Source organism: Petromyzon marinus, chromosome 19 (genome assembly GCF_048934315.1).
Source record: "Petromyzon marinus isolate PM22_M1 ecotype Great Lakes invasive population chromosome 19, UKy_Petmar_22M1.pri1.0, whole genome shotgun sequence".
Taxonomy (NCBI): domain Eukaryota; kingdom Metazoa; phylum Chordata; class Hyperoartia; order Petromyzontiformes; family Petromyzontidae; genus Petromyzon; species Petromyzon marinus.
Genome location: NC_133685.1, coordinates 6,949,568 through 6,977,547, shown reverse-complemented (window position 1 = coordinate 6,977,547; position 27,980 = coordinate 6,949,568). Strand labels below are relative to the sequence as shown.

The window sequence follows — 27,980 nt, the reverse complement described above, 5'->3', positions numbered from 1 at the left end:
TACATTGGAGAGTTGGTTGCAGGAAAATCTCGCGAGACTGGCGCTGGACGCGGTCTCCGTGGTAACCGCGCTCGGCTCGCTCTGCCTGGCGGTGACGATGGACGCGGACGCGGCGAACGGCGCCTTCTACCTGGAGCGTATCCTCCTGATCCTCCTCCTCTTCCTCCCTGATCCCCCTCGTACCCCCAGATCCTCCTGATTCTTCCCTGATCCCTGATACTCTCCGTCCCCCTGATCCCATCCCCCTGATCCTCCTAGTCCGCGGCCTCCCTGGACACGCCGGCGGCGCTTGACCGTCACTAAACAAAAGCTGTTGCTGGGAGGTCCCCAGCGATCCTCGATAGCGAACTCGTTCGTACACAACGCCGCGCGTGTGCGTGTGCGTGCGGTCTCAACGTGGAATGTATAACGGGCGACGTTTCGGGCAATGGGCCCTTCGTGTCAGTTGTGTTTTGTGCACCGCTGCCAACGCGCCAGGCGGCAGCATCACCAGATAATTTGTTTACTTTGTGGGGTTTTTTGGTCGACGCGATTGTGTTGTGCGCGTGGTTTCCTGCAGCGGGCATCAGCAAAAAGGGTTGGTGGATCCACGCAAATATTGCGAAACTCCATACCTGTCAACCCCTTATCATTGCCCTACCTTATTACAGACCAATGCATAACTTATTGGCCAGTCCCTTGCCGCTTATAAATCTCAATGTTCATCCTACAAAGTCCCATATAGACAAAATAAATGTGTTTCCCCCCCCCCCCCGTATTGAAACGGCTGTACGCCGTATGGACCTGCAAACTAAATTTCACTGTACAAGAATACGGGTGAACCGTATGGGTTGACACGGTATGAAACTCCCTTCCCCTGGTACTGCTTTCTCCTGGCTCGCCAGCAGAATGCAGTACTGTACAGAAAAAAATGTGGACTCGGGTCTGGTACATCTGTATGGGATAGAGTGTTTCCCCCTCGCACGCTTGGGTATTCGCCGTGTGTGCCGGTTTCCTTCCACATGTAAACAGTCATTCATTGACCGAAGTTCGACATATATACCTATCCTTATATATAGAGGAACGCAGAGCCTGGGCAATTAATTGATGGCGTCGGCTCATTGCATCACCTCCTTCCCTGCTTGTCTACAGTTCTTCTTGCCCTTTTGAGTCGTCCTCTCTCCCAAAATGATTGGCGCGATACAAGTTGATATAACTATTTGAGTATATGCGTAAGACACACAGCCCTTCACACAGCTAGAACCATCGATACATCGAGGCTAAGGGAGCAGAGGTGGCCATGTTAGTGAGACCCCAGCCCGTTAATGCAGAGGCACCTCACAGCGCAATGCAACTCAGAGAGTCGGAGATAACAGCCAAACGGCAGGAAGGATGGAAGCACCACAGCAAGTTACGACTTTGCTTGGTTAATAACGTCCTTCCAATGATTGCTTATCTTATACCCATCTTCTCGGTTGAAATTGTCTCTGTGTTTATAAATCTGGATTGCTTCATGGACAAATCTTTGATGGTAGCCCGAAGGTTTGCAGAGTACCTTGGTCTCGGAAAAAAACAATATCGTGTGAGCCCACTGCATTATAACAATGATCAGCCATGGCAGAGGTATTGGTTCTGCCGTGTTTCAAATCTGCCTTGTGTTCGCGAACACGGTCCGAGACATGTCGTTTCGTTTCTCCAATGTAACTGCTGCCGCAGACACAATTTAGTTTGTAGACACCAGGGTATTGCATGTTAAGAATGACATCCTTCACAGATGGGATCAAATCACAGATTTTGGGTACTGTATTGAATCAGACCTGGATCTTGTGTTTGTTTAAGAATTTGGAAATCCTTTTGGTAACACCTGCTTTGTATGGCAAGGTGATGGTTTTCATTGGGCCCTCAGATGGTTGTCTCCCCATGGTTGGGGCTACAGCTTTGCAGAATGTGCGGTGTGAGTATCCATTCATCTTGAGGGCTTGGTGTATGTGCTCCAGTTCACTGGCTAGGTGGCGCTGGTCGGAGATGCAGCGGGCCCTATGGTGTAGTGTTTTGATGAGGGAGTTCTTCTGGGCCAGAAGGTGGTGGGAGTCGGGCTTTAGATAGGAATCCGTGTGGGTGGCTTTCCTGTAGACGGAATGTCCCAACGAGCCATCAGGCCTCTTGATCAAAACATTCAGGAATGGTAGCTTGCCATCATTTTCCACTTCCATGGTGAATTTGATGGATGGGTGTATGGAATTGATGTGATTCAACCAATTTCCTTTACACCTCAGATCCCGACTGCTTGCCCCGTGCCACATATATAACCTTGTAACAGCTCTTTCGCTGGTTCAGCAGTTCCACTTCTGGATTTTTTTTCCGTCTGAGGACGACCGCTTGTGTTGCGATCGAAACGTCGTGATAAATTATTTTTTATTTAATTTTTCTACCTACGTGACTTTACTGAAAGAACCCAAGCGAATGGATGCCTGCAGTCACGAAAGCTTCACATCTAGAAGTAAAATTTTAATGAATGTCTGAACAAAATGTATAAACGTCATTATTGTCCGGATCAACCTGCGTTTGCATCACAGTCCCGCGGATCACCTGGAGGACCGTCGCGGACCACCGGTGGGCCGGGAACCAGACTAATAGAACCACTGCTCTATGTGAACAATATTTACTATCGCATTGAATCTAGCGACCTCTTGTGGCTGCGGGTGTCACGTGCACCGTAGCCACAATGTACAGGTGTACGTCCATTGATTCAAGCAAGCCTGACTGCTGTTGAGACACTGCGTGTTGACGCAGGTCCAGAGTTTGTTTGTCTTGAGTCAATGCTGCTGAACTTATATACTCCCAGAAGACCATGTGTGCGGCTGATGCGTTGTTTAAGAAGTAACTATTTTTCATGTGGAGAGACTGCTTATTTTCTTTATTTTCCACAACGCTAATGATGGTTTGGGCGACATATGACTAGATCATTGTTAACGTGAATCTGCATTTATCGCAGGCTTAATCGCCGCATCTTCATACCTTCTGCAAAAGTAAACGATTTGGTGATACTGCGTTGGTACTACGATTTAGTGATACTGCGTTGGTAGTGGTGCACAAATAAAAACACGTAATGAAAAATAAGAATAGGTTTTACCCTTTCTAGCAATAAAACAGGAGGTGCAGAGATGTTTAAACACCAAATAGATACATTTTGCAAGGAATCATGTCTGCATTAATCACACATACTTGTGGTGAATGTGCAAACACATGCTCTGATAAAATATGCATTGTCTTTTACACTGATTGGCCTACACCAGAGACAGTCTTATTTATGCCCTTGTCTCACCAGTGTCAGACCAGAGAAGGTCAAAAGACGAACAGTACAAAGACAATGCAAGTAGCAGAGCACGTATAGCTCGGTCTAGCAGTTATATCTTTGGGACCTTTTTACCAGTGTCAAAATGATGAAAAATAAGAATAGGTTCAAAGGCAATGCAATTCAAAGACAATGTATATATTATCAGAGCATGTTTTTTTGCATGTGTAGTGACGTCGCTGGATGTCAAAATTCTGAGTTCATTGCCGGCCCTAGAGGGGCACGGCGTGCGGTGTAGCGACATCGCGGATTTTCACAATGGTGTGGGTGTAGTACCGGCCCTAGAGGGGCCCGGTGAGCGCTGAATAACAGCGCTAGATGGCACCACGGTTGACTTGCAGTGCCGACCCTACAGGACAGGGTGTGTGGGTGCCGAGCGAAGGATGAGGTTATGTGAGGCCATGGCACTCTGGTTGACCCGGGAGGACACGTGACCGGTTAAGTTGACAAAGGGGCCCCAAGTGGGGGCTAGGGGTGGTCATGTGATTGGGACCCAGATCCTTCCCGAGGATTCTGGAAGGAGGACGTGGCCAGGGGCAGAGCCGGCCACGCCACAGAGACTATAAGCCGGCTCCCGAGAGGGACCAGGGTTGTTGTTCATCCTGGAAGAAACTTTCGTCTACATTCTCCGTTCAACGAGTCTCAAACACGTGGACCCGGGCCGAAGCTGTTGGTCCCGGTCCGTAGTAGCAGTTACGTTGTAACTATTGTAATTAGCCTGGTGGTCACCACCATATGTTGTTATTCTGTTAAGGGGAAAGTTACCCAGTTTTATTGGAACTGAATATGTTTTACCACAAGTACGTGTTGTTCATGCTGACTTGATGCCTTGCAAAAGGCATCTATTTGGTGTTTGAACATGGTAATACCTGTTTTATTGCCAGAAAGGGTAAAACATTTCTTATTTTTAATAATTTAGATACTGGCAAAAAAGTCCCAAAATAAAAAAACCTCAATTACATTGGCCTGAAAATGGAAATATAAATATATATAGGTGACGTTTCAGACATTGGCTCTTCCTCATAGCACATAGATGAACTTTTAAGGCAGTGTTGTTAATTAATGTATGAGATTTTTTTTTATTATTTATACCTCCACAAGTCAACTAGTGTTCTAAGTGCACAGATTGTACGGCCATACACACGTGGTCTAGTCGCTGCTATTTGCTCTTGTCGGAGTTTGATTCCCGTTCACGACCAACACCAGTGACGATTATCTGAACTGGTCCTGGGCTCCCCTAGATTGACTCGATCTCAAATGAGTACCTGGTGTGGTGAGTAAACCACCCCACTAGGGAGACAAAGACAGTCGGGCGTGGTACTGGCCACCCACCTCCTGTTCTTTGAACGACATTGTGGAATCTTGAAGGTCGACTGAAACAGACGGAAATTGTGTTACAGTTAATATCCCGCAGTATTAACCAAGGAGCCTTGTGGGACTTGAACCTTGAGGCTCTGTACCTGCCTCCTTGGTTAGATGTAAATATTATGCATTACGATGTATATGGTGCTAGGTAATGTACGTAACCCCACCTTGTCAAGTAAAACTGACCAATGTAGAAGGTTTTAAAGAGTTTTTTTTTAGATAGCGTGGCTATCCTACCCTGAAGCTGATATTAAACCTGCTATGCGATTTTATTTTTATTGTTTTATATTTCTATTATTTTATTGTTTCCCATTCTACGTGACTTTACCGAAAGAACCAAGAATATCTTTCTAACAAGTTTACCAACAGAGAAAGAGTGCCGTGTACAGAGATGGGATATGCTTTCTCTATTACCTTGACTCCTTATTACAGAGGTTACAATCATTGATGATGCTGAAGATCAATACCGCTATGAAGAGGTGGGTGTATATCACTGGATTGTACGTAATTTTAGGGTATCAATTCAGTATAAAACAATCCATAACTGCGACATGCACTCTTTAAAGTTTAAAAGTGAATATTGTTTACATTTGATACAGTCCACCTATGCATCCTAAAATGAGTTACCCTTCCGTATGTTATGAGTGTCCTTACAAATATTTTAAAGGAAAACATCGATTAATTGTGCAAACATTGCACGTTTACATCTTTCCAAAAGTAATTATCCATATCAATATACAGTGACCCAGTTTTTTTTATTTTACAAAAGTGAGAACGTGGATTATACTCTGTTAGATAATTCAATAAATCATGCACAACGTGTCCATGGCCTGGACAAAATCACCAATGACAATAAAAACATGTTAAATTGCAATTAGAATTTTTATTTAGCTGTAAGTAGCATCAAATACTTAATTTTCATGGAAGAAAAATTTTGTGCATGAAGTTTATTAAAAAGTATGATAACTGTTATGAAACCTGCAAATGGGAAAAAAAACCCACCATAATAGAGAAATAGTGCAGGGTGTCAAACCGCAAGCTTCAAACAACACAAACACGAGTACAAAAAGCACTTGGAATTTGTGCGTCATAGAGAAACCACCAGTTTCTGAACAATTGGACCACAATACAGTTCTTTAGGGACATCTGAGTGTTTTTTGCGTTCATTTTTGTTTAAGCATGCTAAAATGTGAATGATATTTTGCCTCAATTACAATCGTCCATAGGTCTCCATTGCTGATGAAGGCAGTGCACAGGACGCTGATGAAGACCTTGACTTTGCCGTAAGGAGCCTTCAGGAGCTGAGTGAAGATGTGCAAGCTACTGTAAGGATTTTTTCCCATATTTATTACTCAATTCTATTTTACATATTGAAAGAGATACAAGAGGGATTTTCGAGTATCACAACATCTACTTTCACACATCGAAATCTGAGGATAAATGATGAAACCTTCCTAACTCCAGTTGCATGTAGCTCTACAAAATTAATATTTTTCAATGCCTTTTTATTTTACGTCTTGCACATGCAACGTTACCATGACTTGCGGATGGGATCATGTGGGTCATCGTAATAAAGCAAAGATAAACTATGACCTAACTTTGTGTGCAATATGCATTAATTTAGTAAGAAAACTGGTTTTATAAGTCTTTATGCAGATATATATACACATACGATAAGCACGGTTGTCTATGTATGGTGTCAAAGGAGTTCAATAGACATCCCTTATTTATTTTAGTTTATATAGAATTGAGTGGGGCTAATTTGGAGCTACAGGAGCAAAGCGGCAGAGATATGCAGAGGTAAGATTTTTTTACGTTTCTAGACTTGAATCTCAACATTGTAATCCGCAAATTTATTGCGTGTTAATTTAGCCGTGAGTCACGTGCCGCAATTCCCCTGTAATTCGCCGCATTTTTCGCGGATTAATGGAATTGCGCGGCTCTTCCCATAATCTGCCGATCACCGCATTGGCGCGAATATTTTTCCGTGATCCCACAAGAATCCATTCTGGGCCCCATTATCATTGCAGCTTACATGTCTCCAGTAGCTAAGCTCATACAGAGTTTCTGGGTATCCATACATCAATTATACATACGTAAATATATATATACCCAGCTCCACATTTCTTTGAAAACTTTTGGTCCTAATACAATAAACGTGGTCTTAGAATGTACGACACCTGCACGCCACTGGCTGATGCTCGAAAGCCTACAATTCAACCCCTCAAAGCTGATGGCCTCAACAACGTCTCCATCGTCTGAAAAACACCCTCGCTGGAGTCATTTGCCTGGCTCCACCTCTCAAGCTCTTAACACCTCTTGAAGGAGCTGCGCTGGTTACAATTGCATGTGAGAGTCCAGCTCAATGTCGCAGTGCTCACTCCGATAGCAAAGACAACTGGTCAACCAATTTATCTGAGCAATGCCGTGCGCCCATATCTACCGTCACCAAACCTACGCCCGGTTTGCCATTGACCTGCTGTGTGTGAAATCCACTCGGCTTAGGACAGCAAAACGGAGATTTCATCTGCAGCCCTGGTGGTCTGGAACAGTCTGCCAATTGAAGTCGAGTTCGCCCTGATAACCGGTTCTTTCAAGAGCGGCTGAAATACATTTATTTTAGCTTCTGTTTAGTTTAATTGAGTGCGATACATGCTTCTGTTCCAGCTTCATGGTCAATGTGACGCGTAAACCATCTTGGATTGATTGATGTGTACCGAGTCCTTAATCTAGTTAAGGTAGGAAAGCCATACCCCAGTGATGCCACTCGAGGGCGCTGTGACAGCAGGTCAGAATTACATTTTGGACATGAACATTACCACTACCCCCTGCTTTTAAATAATGGGATTGAATTTGTGACACGTCTGACTTTTATGGTGGGGGGGGGGGGGGTTTCTCCAACAGGTGCGTCGGCAGGGCGTGGGGGAAAAGCCCCCAGTGACAAGACAACTTGAGGCCATTGATGACTTTGTACGCAATTTTCTGTTTCGGATGGGCATGAGCCGTACCCTTGACTGCTTTCAGAGCGAATGGTAAAAAAAAAATCCTATATTTATTACATTTTCTTCTTTATTCCAGTGTTTTTGGTACTGTGAATTGTTAACCTTATTGTCAGAAACGTCCTTCCCCCAACTATCGATTCCCTACCCCTGTTTAAGTCCAGGTTCAAAACCTTTCTCTTTGCGCCTGCCTGTCCATCTTTTTCTTTATTAACAAATTATTAACCCTCCTTTCCCCAGGATACCCACATTCTATTGCTCTGTACATAATCTTAAGATGTGGTTGCATATACTTTACATGCTATACGACTCCAACCTGTGGTGTGCTGTATTGTGCACCTGCAGGGAATGTTTTGAACTGTTTTCAATCCTGGAAGCATTTTCATGGTGGCGTCGTATTCGGGTATTATTATCCATTTGTTGTTACATTAACCATTGTGAGGTTGTGACACCAGTGTCTGTTTCCTCGCTGTGGTGTTTAACCCCTGGACAGGTACGAGTTGCAGGAAAAGGAGCAGCTTGGCAAGGCTGAGCAAGGAACGGTGTCCGATGTCTACATTCAGAACCAGGAGCTACACGACAAACTCACGTCCTTACACAGAGACCTCGCCAAGTTCCAGGATGCCACCAGGTCCTCCGATCTCTTCAACACCATGAACATTGCTGGCTTATGAGGGTTTATACTATGCAGTGAAATGCCTCATATGCATCAACTCTCTGATATTAAAATCGTTGTTATCCGCAGGTTCGATGGGTTGTACGACTTATTCTGTATCTGGAAATCGCTAAATATTTTACGGCTGACCCGAGTTCAGGGGTCGGCAACCTGCAGCTCCGGAGCCGCATGCAGCTCTTTAGCGGCCCCCTTGTGACAGCCATAGTTTTTTGTTACTTATATCTTAAACGTAATTTGACGTGAAGCAAACTAAATATGGCAGGGAATGGGATCATAGTGACCAACAGTCAAACTGCATTGATAAAGTATAACTTGGTGGGAAAAAAACACTAAATAGACTCAGTTTATTCCATCACCAATTTCGTTTATTTAATTTAGAATGTGTTTGTCATCTGCAGTATACTTGCTGCTGCTGTGTTTGTGTACAAGTAGCTCTGTGTGTGATGCAGCTCTCGAGCTATTTTGGTCAAATACAAAAACAAAAAAAGATCTCTTCTTCTTTAAAAGGTTGCCGACCCCTGCCCTAGTGAGTAGCAGCACATTGATGAATTGTCATCAAGTGCTCTGGGGATGCTGCAGTTCTGCTTGCACATTTGTTAGTTTCATATGTCAAAATTAAGTTAAACAATTTTGGTCTCGTGAATGAGATGGCTTTCACTGTATTTCGTTTTAAAGTACGACTTACAATGTATTCATTTTAATATGGAAAAATACAATTCTCCAACTTACAATGTGGCCTAAAAGTCATGGCACATAGGGTGTTGCATTTGTTTTAACACTGGCATTAAACTATTTTTTATTGTTTATACTTTAAGTTAATATTTTATCTCTTTTCATTATTTAAAATTGTATTTTTCATTTTTAGATGAATTTTTAAAATGGAAAGAAACTTGTATAAAAGACGAATGAGTTGCATTTTTAGGTATGCTAAAGAAGGCAGCTGTGACCTTCAAAAACAAGTCCTAAATTAATTTCGAAAGATAATTAATGTTAATTGGAGTCAGTTTGAACATTTGTTCAAATAAGCATAACCCTATGACATCCTGACGTTTTTGGGCCACCCTGTTAGTAAATGTAAACACTCGCTGGTCTACGGCGTGGTACGTATGATCTTTGCTTTAACAAATCACTCGGATTGAGCGCGTTACAGACAAACGCAAGACATGTTGGTGACCCTTCGTAAAGAGAGGGATCACCACCGCATGCACCACCAGAGGGTGCTGCAAGAAAAGAACAGGCTGCTGAACGACCTCAAGAGGTAAACTACAACAAACAAACAAAAAACTTGATTTCCCTATATTTGGAAAATCAGTGGTTGAAAAAAGTGATGGCACACCCCACTCACGTTTTATGTTTACACTCCCTGTGCGGCAGTCATGTAGTCCAGTAGCGGAGCAATATCTCGTAGGTAACCTTAGCTTTCCGAGTGTGGAATAGGTATGTAACGATTAATCTGCCTAATATTGAGTTATAGTTAAGAACATACTCTTTTGATTAGAATAATTCTTTTTTCACAAATTTTTGATATCTGATTGTAAGAAGGCATTACTATAATTTGCAAAGTATATGCTCTTGAGACTAAAATAACAAACACGATTGGCATTACAAATTAGACAAGATCAATAGTTAAAATGTGCTTATACACGGGCCTATGTATAATTTTAATAATCCACATTATAGGTCATGCTCCTAACCACTGGTATTGGTAGGAGCACTGAGTCACTGAACCAATGTGCATTGAATCAACAGCTGCATTCCTGCCATTGCTGCATAATTGTTTCAGGAAATGTTCTATTCAGGAGAATAGCCCCATCCATGTAAATGTGGTATTTCCCCATTTGTCTGAGGGTTCCCACTCGAGACAAGCGTTCCCCCCCACACTCACTTGAGCAGGGCACTTTCATTTTGTCTCCTGTTACCAAAATATCTTGTGAAATGGACATTATCTACCCCGTGGGTCATTATGTTGAGCAGGACATGTGGATGAAGATAAAACAATGAGAATAGGTTTTTACCCTTTCTGGCAATAAAATATGACATGTTAAGATGTTCAAACACCAAATATATACCTTTTGCAAGGCATCAGGTCTGCATTAACCACAAGTAGTTGTGGCAAAACATGAACTTGTGGTCAACGTATGTGTGGTTAATGCAGACTTGATGCCATGCAAAAGGTATATATTTTGATTTAAAGCTTTCGTGACTGCAGTAATTCATATTCTTAGCTGTTTCGGTGAAGTCACGTTGAAGGGAAAAAATAAAATATATATAAAACAATAAATATATATTTTATTATTTTATTGTTTCCCTTCAACGTGACTTTACCGAAAGAGCTAAGAATATAATAGGTATATATTTGTTGTTTGAACATCTTTACCATGAAGGGTAAAACCTTTTATTGTTTCATGTGCATGTTATATTCATATTTCCATTTGTTTATGTGATTATTTTTCTTTAGTCATTCGAGCTGCCGATTCCCATCTTCCTGGTTAAGCTAGACATATAACTTTCTGATTCTTCCCTGCCTCTACGTGGATGCTGTTTGGCTACTTGGTTCCTTTTGTGTTTCACTTCCCGCATCTACCTCTTGTTTAAACGTTTTGACTCTCACCCTTTTCACCCAGGACTTCCGACCCCTGTACATTTTCAAAATAGGTAGCTCTGAATTTAACCAAAAATATATGAAGATTATGAAAAAAAAATTATCACTGGCCAAAAAAACCCATGACAACTCATTACTGTGTCAGCAGAATCTTCCCACGCGTCTATAAAAAAAAAATTGCCAATTACATTTTCACCCCCTATCTAAATATATATATAACATGTTGAACTTAATACAATTATTTTTCACTACTCACTTTATTCCAATATATGCTGCCCTGATCGACTGCGTGATAGCGAGTTATATGTAATAACACACACTTTTAATTTATTATAATCACTTAATGTCTTTTGCTAAATTACTCAATTTGAATATAGATGGAAAACATTGCCACGACTGCAAAAAACTTGGCAGGCTTTCCTCGGTAAACAACGATGACAATAATTTTGAATGTCGTCCCCCTAAGTGCCTGTAAAAATAAATGATCAGGACAGTCATCATGCTTCTAAGTTATCCATTCATTCACAAGTTATTTTATAATGTGCTTGCTGGTTTTCTTAATTCATAGCAATCTTCTAAACATGCTAGTTTCTCAGCCAGTATTATGATACATCATTGATTTTTATGTTTGGGTCGTGTAACTTCTCTGGCACAATTCATGGCGTGAAACCCTCCTTCACCCGACATAGCCAAACACATTAAAAAATTCCCACGTGTACGAGCATTTTAAGGCGCAAACTATCGTTGTTTGAGCTCACCGGAAAGCTTAAGAAATTATTCTCACAGCCAAATGTAGCAATCCGTGAACATGCTCGTTATCTGTTCCTTCAGATTGCAAAAGCATTATGCCTCGTACGAGCCAGCTCTCCGGTCACTGAGAGAGAAGTATGAAGCTGCCCTCAAGGAGAAGATGCTCACCAAGCTCGAGCGGGACCGAGCAGTGGGACAGGTCAGGCTAACACATTCAAGGAGCGTAAGCTGTCATCACGCGAACTGCAGTCATCCTCGCAGCGGTGGCTTTTGGCTAGCCCCATTGAACAAAGAGGGTTACCGCATCGCGCGCTTTCACATGCGTTTCTGCGGCCGTCTGGAACCATCTTCCTTACGATATTAAGGAGTCACTGGAGCTATGCACTTGTAAATCTAGATTGGAAACTCATTTCTTTTTGAACTTCAGAACTGATTTTCTTAAACAAAATGCTCCTTGCATTTAGTTTGTTGTCCTTCCCGGCACCTCTCATTAGCACCGTTGCCTACATACGGTGTTAAAGTTCAACATACATACGTCCATACACCGTGTGATAGCACTCATCTATCCTGACCCTGATGCCCGTATGACAACCCTGACGCCTGTTTATTTGGAGTTTACATGTTCTCCCCGTGGTCGCATGGATTGTTTTCTCCAGGTCCTCCCGTTTTTCCCTCCACATTTAGAAACATGCGTTTATATTATTTGGCTGCTATACATTTCCGAGTGATGAGCCACTGCCACGTAATAAGCCACTTTGAATATTCTGTGGCCGGGTCGCTTATAAAAAATAAGCTAAAAGCTCAGTGGCTTTTATTTTTGTGTGTTTAGCGATTTGCTTACTTTTCTTGTACTTTGCACTCTGATCGTGTTTTAGCATTGTTTGTTATTGTAACCTTCTGACACACCCCAACTGGACATTTGTGAAAAAAGAGCTTCATAGCTCATCGGATTCCTCCAGTCTAAATTAATATTCTGATTTTGATTCTTTACCTCTGGTTCATTAGAAAAAAAACACTTTAATTTATGGTCATCAGACAGCCCATTGATGTTAAATGTAATGTGAGTTGGTTGTGCCTATGTTTCTAGTAAGTCACTTTTACCAATGTTATGCCTCTTAAATTGTGATGCATTACTATTAATCTTGGGTTGTTATTTATTGGGTTTTGTAACAGCTATTCATTATTAACATTTTCGTATTTTGAAGTAAGAATTGGATATTGACATTTACCAAAAATGTAACAACACATTCGAGTCATTCAGTGATTCCACAAGCAAACCCTCAAGAGTTGAGACACGCTTTTATACTATGCCACCAGAGATGTTACATTACGCTACAGTAGAACCCCTCTTGACGACCTCCCCTGTTAACAACTAATTGCGTAATGACGGACCTCCATACAGCCCAATGTGTAGTGTATAGTGTAGAGTAGTGTATTGTAGTGTAGTGCCTCCATAGAGCCCAATGTGTTCACTTACCGATCATTCCCCTGTTAACGACGGGCTGTTGTAGGTACAGTAATTATTAATTCATGCATTTATTAACCATGTGTATTTGAATATTAATTGTTTATAATGGTGTTAGTATCTTTATAATATCCATTGTTTAAATCTTATAAGGTACGTTTTTTTGATGAAAAAGGGTAACTTTCGATCCTATCGGAAATAATGAAGTCATTAACATGTATTTCCCATACTCGCTTAACGACCAAACCACTTAACGACCTGTTTCATTGAACCAATTACCACCATTAAGAGGGGTTCTACTATACATAATGATCGTGGCAGCACATCAGACACTGCCACTTCCTCCCCCCAGTGTAATGCTGTAAACAAAGATTCTAAAATAATTTACTGTTGATATTCAATCGGTGTCTAATGCGTCGTTTAGCTAGTATGATGTGGTAGTTGTTTGTGTGTCAGTATGACAAAGTTCGTTGGCGACTCGCACTTCGGCAAATGTTACATCTTTACGTATATATTATTGGTTCTTTCGGTAAAGTCACGTAGAAGGGAAACAATAAAATAAAAAAATATAAAACAATAAAATTCTCACGACGTTTCGACTGCAACACAAGCAATCATCATCAGGTGTGAAAACCACAACAAGAAAATTTGAAAAAAGTGGCGGTTATTTTTAACGTTAGCACCACGGAGAACGATTTGACAGTTTGTTCAGATGGACGAGTCCATCTATGTTCGGAAAAGAGGAGGGGGGAGACGAAAAATAATGGATGCGGTCTGAAAGCCACCTTAAGCGTGATCAATCAATTAAGACCCGAACTAGTTTATCAAATCCTTCCAATGATTGCTAAGCCAGAATCCATCTTCTCGGTTGAAATTGTATCCGTGTTTGTATATGTGGATAGCCTCATGAACGAATCTCTCATGGTAGCCAGATGGCTTGCAAAGAACCTCTGTCTTGGAGAAGTCAATGTCATGTGAACCTACTGAATTATAACAGTGATCTGCCATGGCCGAGGTGTTGGTCCTACCGTGTTTCAGGTCTGCTTTGTGTTCACGAATGCGGTCCGAGACATGTCGTTTGGTTTCTCCAATGTAACTACTACCACAGAGGCAACTTAGTTTGTAGACGCCAGGGTATTGTATGTCCCCCCTCCTCTTTTCCGAACATAGATGGACTCGCCCATCTGAACAAACTGTCAAATCTCTCTCCGTGGTGCTAACGTTAAAAATAACCGCCACTTTTTTCAATTTTTTATTGTGGTTTTCACACCTGATGATGATCGCTTGTGTTGCAGTCGAAACGTCGTGAGAATTTTATTGTTTTATATATTTTTTATTATTTTATTGTTTCCCTTCTACGTGACTTTACCGAAAGAACCAAGAATATGAATCCCTGCAGTCACGAAGGCTTTAAATCAAAATCTTTACGTATGCCAAGTCCCTAATAAAGTAAAAAAAAATAAGTCCCTTTCGCGGTTGACGTCCCTCACACTTGGGACAATATTTTATCGGCATGACATTTAGGAATGATTTGACCCCAGTCAGTCTTCTATGACCCTTTTCGGTTCTTTACTCAGACAATACAAATGTGTCTCTTGAGTATAATACTTAGTTTTTCTGGACTAAATTATATTTATAAATTTGTATTGAGATGATTTAAAATAATATATTTTTGTATATACCCACATCATTGTATTGATCCGTTTGTCTTTGTTCTCAGTGGACACTGATCTGACTTCATAAATGACTGCTGTGAACAATGATCATTGAACTTCTGAATACTGCTTTTGTCCAATTTAGATTGCTGGTCTGCAAGCCACTCTACACAGTCTAGAGTCTGGGCTTGAGGAGCCAACACCAATAATTGCAGGTGTGTTACTACTTTTTAAATTATCTTTTACCGCCTCTACAATTTTGACAAAGGGTAACTTTTACGCACTTGTAAACTACAGATAATAACAACAAAAAACACGAGTGAAGTAGGTGCATTGTACGTGAATTAGAATTTCTGCGAAATGTGGCTGCAGCATTCATCGCCAACTGTATATACCAGCTGGATGAGATAATTGCATGTTGGGATTTTTCCCGTTTTCATCAAAAGAATTTGAAGTCAATTCCCAGTTGGAAGTATATTTTAGTGTAATGTACATGCGTTGTACTATTTCCACTTGCTCACCAGGTGAGCTGCTTGACTCTCAACCTGTCCCATCTTTTATCTCAATGCTATTGAAATACTTGCCTATTTATTACATTAATTTCATGCAATTAACTTATTTTGTGAGCTTAACTGCACTGGCTGCTTTTTCTGCTCACAAATGTAAAGCAAGACTGAATGTTGTGCTGGCTAAAAATGCAATCATGAACCACCATAGATAGATATTCATGGTTACTTATTTACCTTGAAAATCCCCTAAGTCTTCATATTTTTTCAGGTGATTCCTTCCTGCCAGATCCTTTGGTTTTTCCCATACAAAAAATACTCAATCTGGCAAGACTAAATGCATTGCACACATGTACAGAACACCTCAACTCCACACCCAAATCGTGCACATTCTTTCCGTATTTTGTATTTGATATCCCTGACACCACGTCTCACTGCAGATGGGTATCACACGTGCGACGGCTGCACATCTGCGATTCACCATCCCTACGCTCGAGTTCCCATATTGCATGAGTGCATCATTGTTAACACACCCAACAAATAGGAGACGGCATTGCCATCCAGAACCTGTACTCATAGCTTTAGCGCGGCACTGCATGTTCCGTGTAACCGTAGGCTGCCGTGTCCTCGCGCGCTAGGCTTTCACGACGCAACAGAGACTGGTGTGGAAGGCCCGTCTCAGCGCCGTCTCCGAGAAGCCCGGCAGCAGGGCGTCGCACCAGCCGACGAGCCGGCGAAGAGCTCTGCAGCGAGGCATCCCAAGGTAAAACTACGCGGTGAAACCGTTGCCACTCATCATCATCGTCATCACGATCCGTCGGCAGATAGCCCGCGTAGGTGTCCACTGCACATTTCCTCATTTGTTTCCACTTTCTTGGGTCTTGTGCCAATATGCTCAAGTCGTGGCCACATCTTTCTGGCACCAATCTCTTATGTCGCCATCAAGTCATTCTCTGTTACATTACATGACCTGCCATATTGCTCAATCTATTCACAGTGCTGCAGTCCACTTTTAGTGTAATCAAGAGGGGCTGGCCATTTTATGTTTGTTTGTTTTTAAGCGAAACACGAAACGTTGGTCTACTATAAGCCATCCATTCCCAGAGTATAGTGACTCTAATGGCAACACAGTCTCTGTAACAAATGTTAAATAAAGACTATAACTTTAGAGACGTGATTAATAAGCCTCCTTTTGCGGTGCATATTTCCCACATTGCAGGACTCAGAATTCCCCGTGGATACCCGGGTCAATCCACTCCTGGGCCAGGTGCAAAAGCAGCCGAGTGACGCGATGCGCAGTGGCTCGCTGCGGATTTCCCAGACACTCAAGGCACACGAGATGCCTGTTAGCAGGTGCTGGGCATTCACATCAACCGTTGCACATTACACAGCCTTTTTACTTACTGTATGTCTGTGTGGGTATAAAGTGGCGAATGGTAGTGTAGCGGTCAGCGCGCTGTGCTACAAAATCGCCGACCCGTGTTCGATTCCCGTTCACGGCCAACACCAGTGACGATTATCTGAAACGATTATCTGAAGTACGATGTTTTGCTGGTAATTACATCCAGCGTCATCCGGCGATCTGCCAGAATAGTAATTACCAGCGAAACGTCGTACTCAAATTGTAAATATTGTGGATTTACTCTCCAACACACCGGTGGGCTGAAGCAGTAACTAATTGGCACGTTTTGTTTACGTAGCAAACCTTACTGGCTGTGTCGGGTGGTGGAGGGTTTCGATACATTTTTACTTATGCGATCTAACCCAAAAACCTTTATTCTGAATGATATTGGTCACAAAAGTCTTTGTGTTAAAACTACATATGTTTTTTTCAATACCAGCTGGAAGTGCAATTAATACAACGAATTCTAACCCTAACATAACTTTATTGTAATAGTACATAATGCAAGTGACCTGGTAGGGATGCGTGCTTATGCAATTTTTTCCTTTTACAGTTTAGAATCTATTACAGTTTAGAACCATAATGCCTTTTCTGAATGACGCATTGTAATTGGAAGAATTTAATTACACAGCTTCTTTCATAATAAAATAATTTTATTGTCGTGCACTGTGCAAAAAATTTCAAACGGCATGCACTCAGGATTCATGGAACATTTATCAGAATTCTTGTGCATTACAAAAAACTGGAACCTGAGATCTGACTGAAAAATTGCAAGTTAAATGTGGAGGCGAGGGGTTTGGAGATGCGATATTGCGACGTCCCTGTTACGAAGTGACCCAATTTCATGAGTCGTAATTGTATGCTAGACCGTATGGTTTCAGAATTATATGCCCTTAAACAAGAGCTCCACAAAGTTTATTCGCTCTGACATGGACAGGGTGGGCCCACAGTGGGTCACTTAACCCACGCAATTTAACACAAAAGACTACTTGAACCACACTTAAGTAACGTCACGGGGATGTAAAGTTAACACGTAGCTATATAAGCCAGGTATAACTTTATAGCAAAGAAGTAAACTTTAAGTGAAGCGGCAGCTAATCGAAGTCAAGGTGGTGCAATGGGGGCTGGGCCAACGATTATGAAAAATGTATGGTAGCAATCACGTGACGATCAAGCAATCGTCACACACCACGTGATCCTACCGGAAAGTAACGTTACATTTTAAGTGGTGTGAAGACATTGCACGTAGTGTTAGGTTTGTGACGTTCGCTTTGAATAACTTTAAATTTCAGTGTAAAAATCACCCCAGCACATGCCATATCACATTGTTCACACAATTTGAGTTCACATTAAATGTAAGCAGATTTTACTGACATAGCATAAAAATAGATATATTTTATATAAATGGCAACATTATATGGTAGATAGTTTGTGTTTTGCCAAATGATTCCTGGACTCACAAAATGCCATCTCTTTCTCTCCTCTAGCATGGCGCTACACCCTCGTAAAGAGATTATCGTGACAGCCAGTGATGATCAACTTTGGAAGATGTGGTCCATTCCTAATGGGGACATCATCATGACTGGCCAGGGGCACACTGATTGGATTGGAGATTGCGATTTCAATCCAACGTACGTAAAACATCCCAGCATTTCGCAACATCGTTGAATCACTTGAGGTTATCTTTGCATAATTTGTTATGAGTAAATGTTTTAGATCCTTGCCATGGATGTTTTTTTATTTTAAAACTGAAGTGATAAGTTGATCATCAACTTAAAATGCATTTTGAGATTTAAAATGCCAATCGTCGTCTTATGGATGAACTTTGCACTATATTCTTAGTTTTTTCGGTAAAGTCACGTTGAAGAGAAACAACAAAATAACAAAATATATATAAAACAATAAAAAAAAATTCTCACGACGTTTCGACCATAACTCAAACGGTCATCATCAGGTGTGTCGGTTTGCATAAATTTATTTTGAAAACGGCATATTTATTTATATATATAAAAATAACGTTTGCGTCACGCACAACGATTGGCTGTTTGCCAGGACTAGTCCATCTATTTTTTGAAAAGAGGAGGGGGGAGACGAAATTTGTTTTTATGTATGCTGTCTGAAAGCCACTGTAAGCGTGAACAATCAATCAAGAACTGAAATGATTTATCAAATCTTTCCAATGATTGCTAAGATAGAATCCATCTTCTCGGTTGAAATTGTCTTTGTGTTTGTATATGTGGATAGCCTCATGAACGAATCTCTCATGGAAGCCAGATGGCTTACAAAGAACCTCCGTCTTGGAAAAGTCAATGGCTTGTGAGCCTACTGAATTAGAACAATGATCTGCTACGGCCGAGGTGTTGGTCCTACCGTGTTTAAGGTCTGCTTCATGTTCACGAATGCGGTCCGAGATATGGCGTTTGGTTTCTCCAATGTAACTACTACCACAGAGGCAACTTAGTTTGTAGACACCAGGGTATTGTATGTCCGGAATCACATCTTTTACAGACGGAACCAGATCACGGATTTTATGTAATGTGTTGAAACGGACCTGGATCTTGTGTTTATTCAAGATTTTGGAGATCTTTTTTGTGATCCCAGCAATGTAGGGTAAAGTGATGGTTTTGAAAGGCTCCTCAAACACAGAGACAATTTCAACCGAGAAGATGGATTCTATCTTAGCAATCATTGGAAAGATTTGATAAATCATTTCAGTTCTTGATTGATTGTTCACGCTTACAGTGGCTTTCAGACAGCATACATAAAAACAAATTTCGTCTCCCCCCTCCTCTTTTCAAAAAATAGATGGACTAGTCCTGGCAAACAGCCAATCGTTGCGCGTGACGCAAACGTTATTTTTATATATATAAATAAATATGCCGTTTTCAAAATAAATTTATGCAAACCGACACACCTGATGATGACCGTTTGAGTTATGGTTGAAACGTCGTGAGAATTTTTTATTGTTTTATATATATTTTGTTATTTTGTTGTTTCTCTTCAACGTGACTTTACCGAAAAAACTAAGAATATGAATTACTGCAGTCACGAAAGCTTTAAATCAAAAAAATGAACTTTGCACTGTTGCTCGCTTTCCCAAAGGAACTACATCAGCATTGCCAAGATCCTGGGTTCAATTTAGGGCAGCTGCCCTTGGTATTATTCTCAATATCTTAAATTTTGACTGGGAAAATTATAGGTATAATATGTGGGGAAAGGTGGCAAATTAATTACATAATATTATGGACAGCTAAGCAGAAGGCCACGATGTGTTTGAAAAAGGACATGGTACATAGAGGGAGATAATCTTCAATGACTGCACAGTAAGACTCGACACGTAACATTTTCACCTAATTATGCTCCAAGAAGTAAGACAATATAGTAATGTGTGAGACTTAGAAGGCCATATGATGGTGTTTCACCTCGTGTGGATAAGAGTTATGTTAACGTGTCCTCTCAAGTAGATATGTCGGTATCATCTCTCAGGAGTCCCCTTCAGACGCAAGGTGATGGACTGCTCACTGTGGAAGTTCTAAGGCAGTTGTAATTAGTTACATATATCCCCTTTAAGAAACTAGAACATTTCCTAATTTGTTTTTTTTTAATACGTGAACAGTTAACGCATACATTGGCAATGAAGCAAATAACTATATTGTTAATTAATCAAATACTCATAATCTGTCTAAGCACACCGTTGTTTTGCAAGGTAGTCTTTGGGCTACACTCTGCTCACGTCTCTCGCCTGTAACATCAGGCATCCCAGTAGTGTTTTTATTCAATAAGTTGCACCCTACTGATGAGACTCGGGGAGGTTAAAGCGGTCCTAAAGGTGCCTTGATTAAACAAATACTCTGATCTACCGATTGGCAGATGGAATAAATGTGATTTTACTTCGGATGAAACTACGTATCTGTGTATAGTCCTTTTATGAAAAATATTCAGCACGTGCTCGTATAAGAATTGTAAAAAAAAAAATTACTTTGTGTAATTTGACGGTTCACGTGCGCACTTGTGCACGCTTCAGTGGAACCAACTTGGCAACAGGTGGCGGCGACTCGACAGTGAAGGTGTGGGACTTCTCGCAAGGCGCGTGCGTACTGACGCTGGAGGGTCACGGTCACGCCGTGTGGGGCTGCTCCTGGCATTCGTGCGGGGACTTCATCGCTTCCAGCTCCATGGACAACTCCAGCAAGGTCTGGGATGTCAACAGGTGAGGCCTTCGCGTGTGGAAATATTCTGATTTGATCACAGCTGGTCATGTTGGTGATGAGCTCAAACCAATATACAGGTAGTCCCCGACTTGCGATGGAGATGCATTATGACGACCCCATCGTAAGTCGAAAGTATCGTAAGTCAAAAATGGCCTTGCCTACCCAGGAGTCTTAAAGAATGGTGATAATTTAGCAAAACAGAGCAATTTACAGTACCGTACTGTATAAACGATATACTGTATGTATTTATTAATTAAAATACTGTATTGCACAGTAAAATTGAAAGTAAAAAACAAGGTACATTCTTAGCCTACCTATATGAACTGCAATTTCATAGAAAGATTTTACAGGAAACAATCCTCTCTGCTATAAAAACTTTTAACATGCATTGAACGTATGTATCGTATCGTGGTAACTCTAAAATGAAATCGCTAAAGCTATGTATCATACATGCATTGAACGTATCGTAACGTATCATATTCTATTGTACTCACCAAGATTCTGTCCATCGTCTGCATATTTGAACGATGTTAGGTTGTTGATGGATACATTAACTTAGTTGTCGGAAGAGGAGGATGGCAATGATAAAGTACAGTATCGTACCTCGTACACTGCTGCATTTGCCTGCCGCGCGAAATTAAAAATATTTTACAATTTTGTCATATCGCTATCGCCATCGTAAAATCGAAATATCGTAAGTCGGGCCATCGTAAGTCGGGGACTACCTGTATATTAGTGTAAAGTTAGGTAAATATATGAAGTTGTTTTAATCAGTTGTCCGCAAAGTTCTAGTTTTTGTTGATATTTAGTCGTCTATAGTGGTCAGGAGATAGAGAATAACGAATACAGAGCTGGGAATAAAGTGAGGAGAATATAGTCAAGAGCCTTGGGCTTGTTTTGTTATTAGGTAAACGTGGAAATATGATTGATTTTTGGAGAGAAAACCTTTCAGGAACTCTTAAGTTGCTTTGAAATTCCAGGTAAGTTCAATGGATAACAACATGCACCGACCCAACCCCTGTGCTGAATTACCTAATTGTCCTACCTAGTTCCCCAGGAGGCCCTCTATATACACACATTGTGAGAAACACTTCACGGTGAGGGTAGGCCTGTCAAGTCCACTGTCAACTGGTGAGCACTTAGAATATTGGCTACTTTGTCCCACCAGCAGAGATTGTCCCACCACTTGTGGAATCATAGTGGAGTACGGACATCAAACACTGTGGCCCATAGGTTTCAAACGATATGCATACAAGTGTAAAATGCACTCGACCTCTATGCATTATCCAAAAAAAACGTCAGCAGCTCCAGCAGCAGAAGTGCATTGTGGACCTCTTGTGCTAGTTCACCATCAAAATAAATTTGATAAAATGTGACCAACTGAGAGGAAGGCAGTAATACAGACAACTGTGGACTGCTTTAGTTTTTTTTATTTGGGCTCATCAGAACAGGATAGTCACCAATGCTGCTGCCACTGGGGGTTGTTTTAAGGGAAAAACGGAAGCTGCGAGTTATGGTGAAGATGATCGCTCTGTGTGGTGCAGTGGGAGTTGGTTCCACTGAAGGGGAACAAGAAAGGAACAGGAACGAAAGCGGTACTGGGCGCAGGGCGAGGGAGGCGCAGAGAGAGGCAGTGGAGATTATTCCTCTAAAGTGGCCATCAAAATAAATTTGAGCAAAGGTGCAAGGAGGCTGTGAAGTTGTTTCATTATTTGGCCGACCTCGTGCGATCCAGGTAGCCAAGTTCTGTCTAGCCAGAGTTTGCTTTGGCAGGGTTCCACTGTTTTTTGGCAAAATTAAGACAGGCAATTGTGCAACGTGGTGCTTGTTTTATTTCACAAAAAAGTGCTTCCAATTTTTTTCAGTTTAAAAGATAACACAATTATGAAGAAAATAAGAATTTAACTTTTGAAAGTTTAGATATGTATATTTTACGTGTAAATGTCAATTCAGTATTTTTATTATAACAATGTTGAAATCAAATATGGAAAAAAAATCAAGTGCTTCACATTTGCATGAGACAAAATATATAGATATTTAATATAATTGTAAATTTGGGTTTTTATGGCCAACCACAACTGTAGTTGTCCTTTGGAGAGAGGTTACCCTGTTATAGGAATGTGTAATATCCATCAATGACTCAGAGCTGTCAACTGGAGGTAAGAATAAATGCTTCGATGCTCATTTGAGCAGAAAATCACTTTGACTCGTTAACAAAGGACACATTTTCGAACATGACTAACATATACAAAGAAAAATAATATGCATATTATAGTCTGATACATTTACTTATGGATTTGGTTAAATCACAATTTGGGAAATATTCCACAGCCCCAATTGTCGGTCTAGACTTATGGTAATATTCAAGGTAGTATTCATGGTCTGCACATGACACAACTGTAGTAATGCTGCTAAATAGATCAAATTGAGCCCTCTTTCAGTGTCTTATTACATGGGAAGTACAATGTTTTTTTTATGGGGACACTCTAGCTTCTTCGGCTATTCTTGTGTAGTTATTTGTTAGCCAACTTAATCACCTCTTTAGACATTGCAGCGATACACATGCGATCCCTGGGTTTTGATCTTCCACGAAGCTCATGGTCCACCCTGAACTGCATCCTCACAAAACATGGCAGATGCAGATAACTGATGCACAAATGGAAAACTAAATTATCCAGTGTGCGACTGTGGTCATCCAAAACAGACCATACAACATATAACGATGCAATGCCCAATCTACAAATACGAAGGAGACATCACAGCGATAAACTCCACTGCTCCTTACACGGTTATCTAGCTTGACCACCTGAGTGTGAAATTGTAGTTGTTACTCTGCACCTACATCGGCCAATGCGAAAGAAGAACGCCTCTTTCATTTACTAGTTGTCCACTCTTGTATGAATCGGATGTTTATCGTTCCGATCATGTAAACCCTGTACAATTAGTGGAGCATAAAAGGCGAATTCTTCTGCAATCGCTGCATTTTCCTCACGATTGTAAATTCCGTCGTTTGTGTTGTATCAGCGAGCGATGTCGCCAGACGCTCCGAGGCCACACCGACTCTGTCAACAGCGTGGAGTTCCTCCCTTACTCCAGCACGCTGCTCACCAGCTCAGCTGACAAAACCCTGTCTTTGTGGGATGCTCGAACGGTAAAGTTATATGTAATGCATTCACAATCAGCATTTTACTTTATTTTTAAAGACTTTATTGTTCTAGTATTGTTCAAAAGATGTGGCAATGTAATCGATGTACTTTGTGTTTCTGGATGGACTTTTTACTGAGAAGCACATTGCACATAAATATTAACGATCATGGAGAGGGCATAGCATTTGTTATAATCACAAACCATTTATGTATCATACAGTAACGTGTGATAATGTGCAACTTTTATTCCAGGGAAGATGTGCACAGATATTTTATGGACATTTGCACTCCTGCAACCATGGCACTTTCAACCTTAAGGTAATATTCATGGCCTGCACATGGCATGGCAATATCAGTGCTGCAAGTTGGGTCCATGTGAGAGCCCTCTTTCAGTGTCTTTTTTTAATAGGAAGTACATTGTTTTGTAGGGCGACACCGTAGTATCCTGCGATTCATACGGAGTGATCAAAGTATGGGATGTGCGTAAAGGTACTGCGACCATGACACTGAACCTGGGACCACATCCAGCCAACCGTCTTTCCTTCCATCCATCTGGTAAGATGCATTTTTCAGACTGGACATAGCAGTTCGCATATAATCTCCATCCGTTTGTTTGTGTAAAAAGATCACACCATCATATCCAACACTTATGTATATATCCATAATAGAGGGTTTTGGGTTAGAACGCGTAAATATATAAATGTGTCGTTAAAATCCGCCACCACCCGACACAGCCAACTAGTAAGGGTTGTCACGTAAACAGAACGTGGCCAATTCGTCACTAGTACAGCACACCGGTGTGTTGGAGAGCCAAGCCACAACATTTACAATCTGAGTACGACGTTTCGCCAGTAATTACAACTAGCTTCATCAGGCGACAGCCAGATTTGTGGAGAAGTCTTGCTGTTTCGTTCCTTATATAGAGGCGTAGATGTGGTGACCACCCTTCTGCGCTCTTGCACAATGTGGGGGGGGGGGGGGAGATTACTGAGGCAACGTACATTATGCATGTGCATTATGCGAGCCCTTTGAACTTGTCCATCCTGTCTATTGTGTTTATTAAAATAGCCCTACCAACGGTAATTCTTATTGAAGTACGCTGCCGTTTGTAGGCATGCATTTAAATAATGTATTATTTGATTACCCGCTTACACGCAGCACTAAGGCGGTAGCTATCCGAACGGTAAAGTTATTTTGATTTCTTTCAATTTCGATAGATTCTCTAATTAGTCTTGGCCAGTAGTTGCTAGTTTTGTCACAAAACTTCAACATTATCAAAATCAATTGAGTGTCCTTGTTGGCACGCGTGTTCTGCTACTGCTGACAGTTGCATTTGGGAGAATTTAATATTTATCTGATGTTCTTTTAGTCTCGTGCTGATCATTGGTCCTGTTTGCCCAAAATAACATTTACCACACGTGCAGTTCATCCTGTACACGCCTTCTGTTGATAGCTTCGGTAATACATCTTTTGTACCAGATATTAAATTCTGTATTTCATGTACTATGCCAAATCTGACTCAGATGTTTTGTTTTTCCAAACATCTTGCTAGTTTATCAGTTACTCCCACAATTTACGGTATTTTGCTCGTTTTAATTACTTGCGCAGTTTCAATGATCTTGTTATTTGATTTGGTTTTGGTATTCAATGCCCTGTTGATTTGTGCATCATTGTAACCGTTCTTTTGCAGCACTTCTTTAACATGTTGAATTTGACTTCTCAGACTGTCATCATCTGACACTTTCTTAGCTCGATGAATGAGCGTCTTGATAAGAGCAGATTTCTGTGCGGGGTGATGGTGTGACTCTGCATTCAGATAGGCGTCAGTATGCGTTTTCTTTCGGTAAACACTGTGTGTTATTTTACCATTTCTACCCCGTCCGAGCAGAATATCCAGAAATGGTAGCGTTCTGTCAGCTTCCACTTCCATGGTGAACTGGATGGATGGGTTTTGCGAGTTGAGATGATTTAGAAATGCGTTCAGTGTATATTTTCCCTGTGGCCAGACCACCAATGTGTCATCCACATATCTAAACCAAGCAGATGGTTTTAGTGTGCTTGAAGCTATTGCTTTTATTTCAAAATCTTACATGTACAAATTCGCTATCACTGGAGTGTCGAGTAATTTAATTGACTCGTTGACCGGAACCCTCGTGAACAGAGAGGTCACATCAAAACTTACGAGAATATCATTAGGATTAAGCTTGATATCTTTAATTACATTTACGAGATGTTCAGAGTTTTTGATGAACGAAGAGGTCCTACCGATGTAGGGCTGTATTTTTTTCGTTACGTATTGTGCTAATTTGTACATGGCAGAGCCTATTGTGCTATTAGTCTTAATGGGACATCAGGTTTGTGAATTTTTGGTAGCCCATAAAGTCTTGGTGGTTTTAATGCCCTTGGTTTGATCAAGTATTGCTCTTCCTTGGAAATTGATGACTTGTTAATGATTGCCGTTGTTTTACATTCCAAGGTGCTGGTTGGGTCTCGTTTAATTTAAAGGTACCTTCATCGAGTAAATATTTTATTTTATTATCATAGTCCTCATGGGGAATCACAACAGTCAATCGGTCCTTATCAGCAGCAAGAATTTGGATATCTTTATTTGCTCTCAATTCTCATTAAGGATTTTGCTTCACTGAAGTGAATATTTGTTTTTGGTACTTTGCTGTTCTCAATAATTTTGGCAACCTTGTGCCTAGTCATCTCAGCTTGATTATGAGGGAGATGTCTAACTGCTGATTCTATTTCAGCAATGATTTCATCGACAAGTAGTGTACGTGGGGCAACAGCAAAGTTAAGACCTTTAGACAGGACTGAAACCATATAGCTGGATAATTCAACGTTAGCCATGTGTGACACCTAGCCAGCTACTCTGCTGTTTCCAATAACAGTGCCATTGTAAATATTTATAATGGAAAATATATTAACATTTAGCAACCGATAACATTTTTACAGTTGTTCATGGTTTATATGTGAAGGTGTAGTTCTAAACCGCACATTGAAGGAAAATACACTCGGGGTGCGTGGGTCGGGTCTAATGGGGCCTGGTCACATTGGGACTGATCAGATCCGAGTCCATTTCAGAACCGACTAAATATTATTGATTGCTGCTCAGATTCAAACGCAGGATCTCAGTGGTACCAACTCAGTGCTCTGACCCCTGAGCATCCTAACCACCTCCTTCCCTTGCTTGTATTGCCAGTGTGTCCCTTGCTTACCTTGTGCGCTTTGTCCTCACTTTACACAGGACACGTAATGGCAGTGGCCAGCGATGACGGCTGTGTACGGATAGTGGATCTGTTAACGGGACACGTGGAAACACTCAGTGGCCATGAAGACGCTGTCCAGGCCGTCGTCTTCTCGCCAGATGGGGACACACTCTTCTCAGGAGGTTCAGATGGTACCATACGAATGTGGGAGTAGCCCGACATAATTCATGGTGATGCATTGAGGGTAGGTAGGTTCATTTCAAGACCACGATTATTCGATTTCTTTATATATGTGTGCTTGGTGTCCATTTCCAACTAAAACCACTTTATATTAATTGTGTAAAACACTTAACAGGGAGGAGATGCACCAATACAAATTGGACACGACTAGGTGTAATTCATACAAGTCCTCTTACTGAACCAAACATGCTGGTGCCATCATAAGTGAATTTGTTGATTTTTGTGTTTTATTCATGGCATCTCTTGACAATCCAACTATATTTGAAGGAAGCCTCAAACGACTACATTGCAGTTAAATATTCCCTGATCACAGTTATGGTTTTATTGACTACTTAAATTGAAACGTATAACATTTGTCTTTTGTGGAAATTGTCATTCTTATTACAATGTAATAAACATTTTTTAAGGGTAAAA

The 27,980-nt window shown here is 41.1% G+C and overlaps 1 protein-coding gene across 2 annotated transcripts; it reads left to right on the top strand.

Moving 5' to 3' along the window:
* SPAG16 (sperm associated antigen 16) lies at positions 1–27,980 on the top strand. 2 transcript variants are annotated; one of them, XM_032956864.1, is made up of 16 exons: positions 1–137; positions 5,132–5,178; positions 5,926–6,024; positions 7,604–7,731; positions 8,192–8,329; positions 9,525–9,632; positions 11,808–11,925; positions 14,992–15,061; positions 15,991–16,115; positions 16,572–16,705; positions 18,242–18,385; positions 20,779–20,964; positions 23,990–24,116; positions 24,364–24,429; positions 24,540–24,666; positions 27,365–27,980. In XM_032956864.1, exons 1-16 carry the CDS (start codon positions 98–100, stop codon positions 27,538–27,540), a joined length of 1,833 nt encoding a protein of 610 aa, XP_032812755.1. In that variant the 5' UTR covers positions 1–97; the 3' UTR covers positions 27,541–27,980. The 2 variants fall into 2 exon arrangements, with proteins under 2 accessions (XP_032812755.1, XP_075924235.1); XM_076068120.1 differs by lacking the exons at positions 1–137; positions 7,604–7,731.

Coding starts and splice junctions, on each gene's coding strand:
- SPAG16 (XM_032956864.1), top strand. CDS start 98: ATGGACGCGGACGCGGCGAACGGCGCCTTCTACCTGGAGC. Junction 5,179..5,925: donor ATCAATACCGCTATGAAGAG/GTGGGTGTATAT, acceptor AATCGTCCATAG/GTCTCCATTGCTGATGAAGG. Junction 24,430..24,539: donor ATGGCACTTTCAACCTTAAG/GTAATATTCATG, acceptor ATTGTTTTGTAG/GGCGACACCGTAGTATCCTG.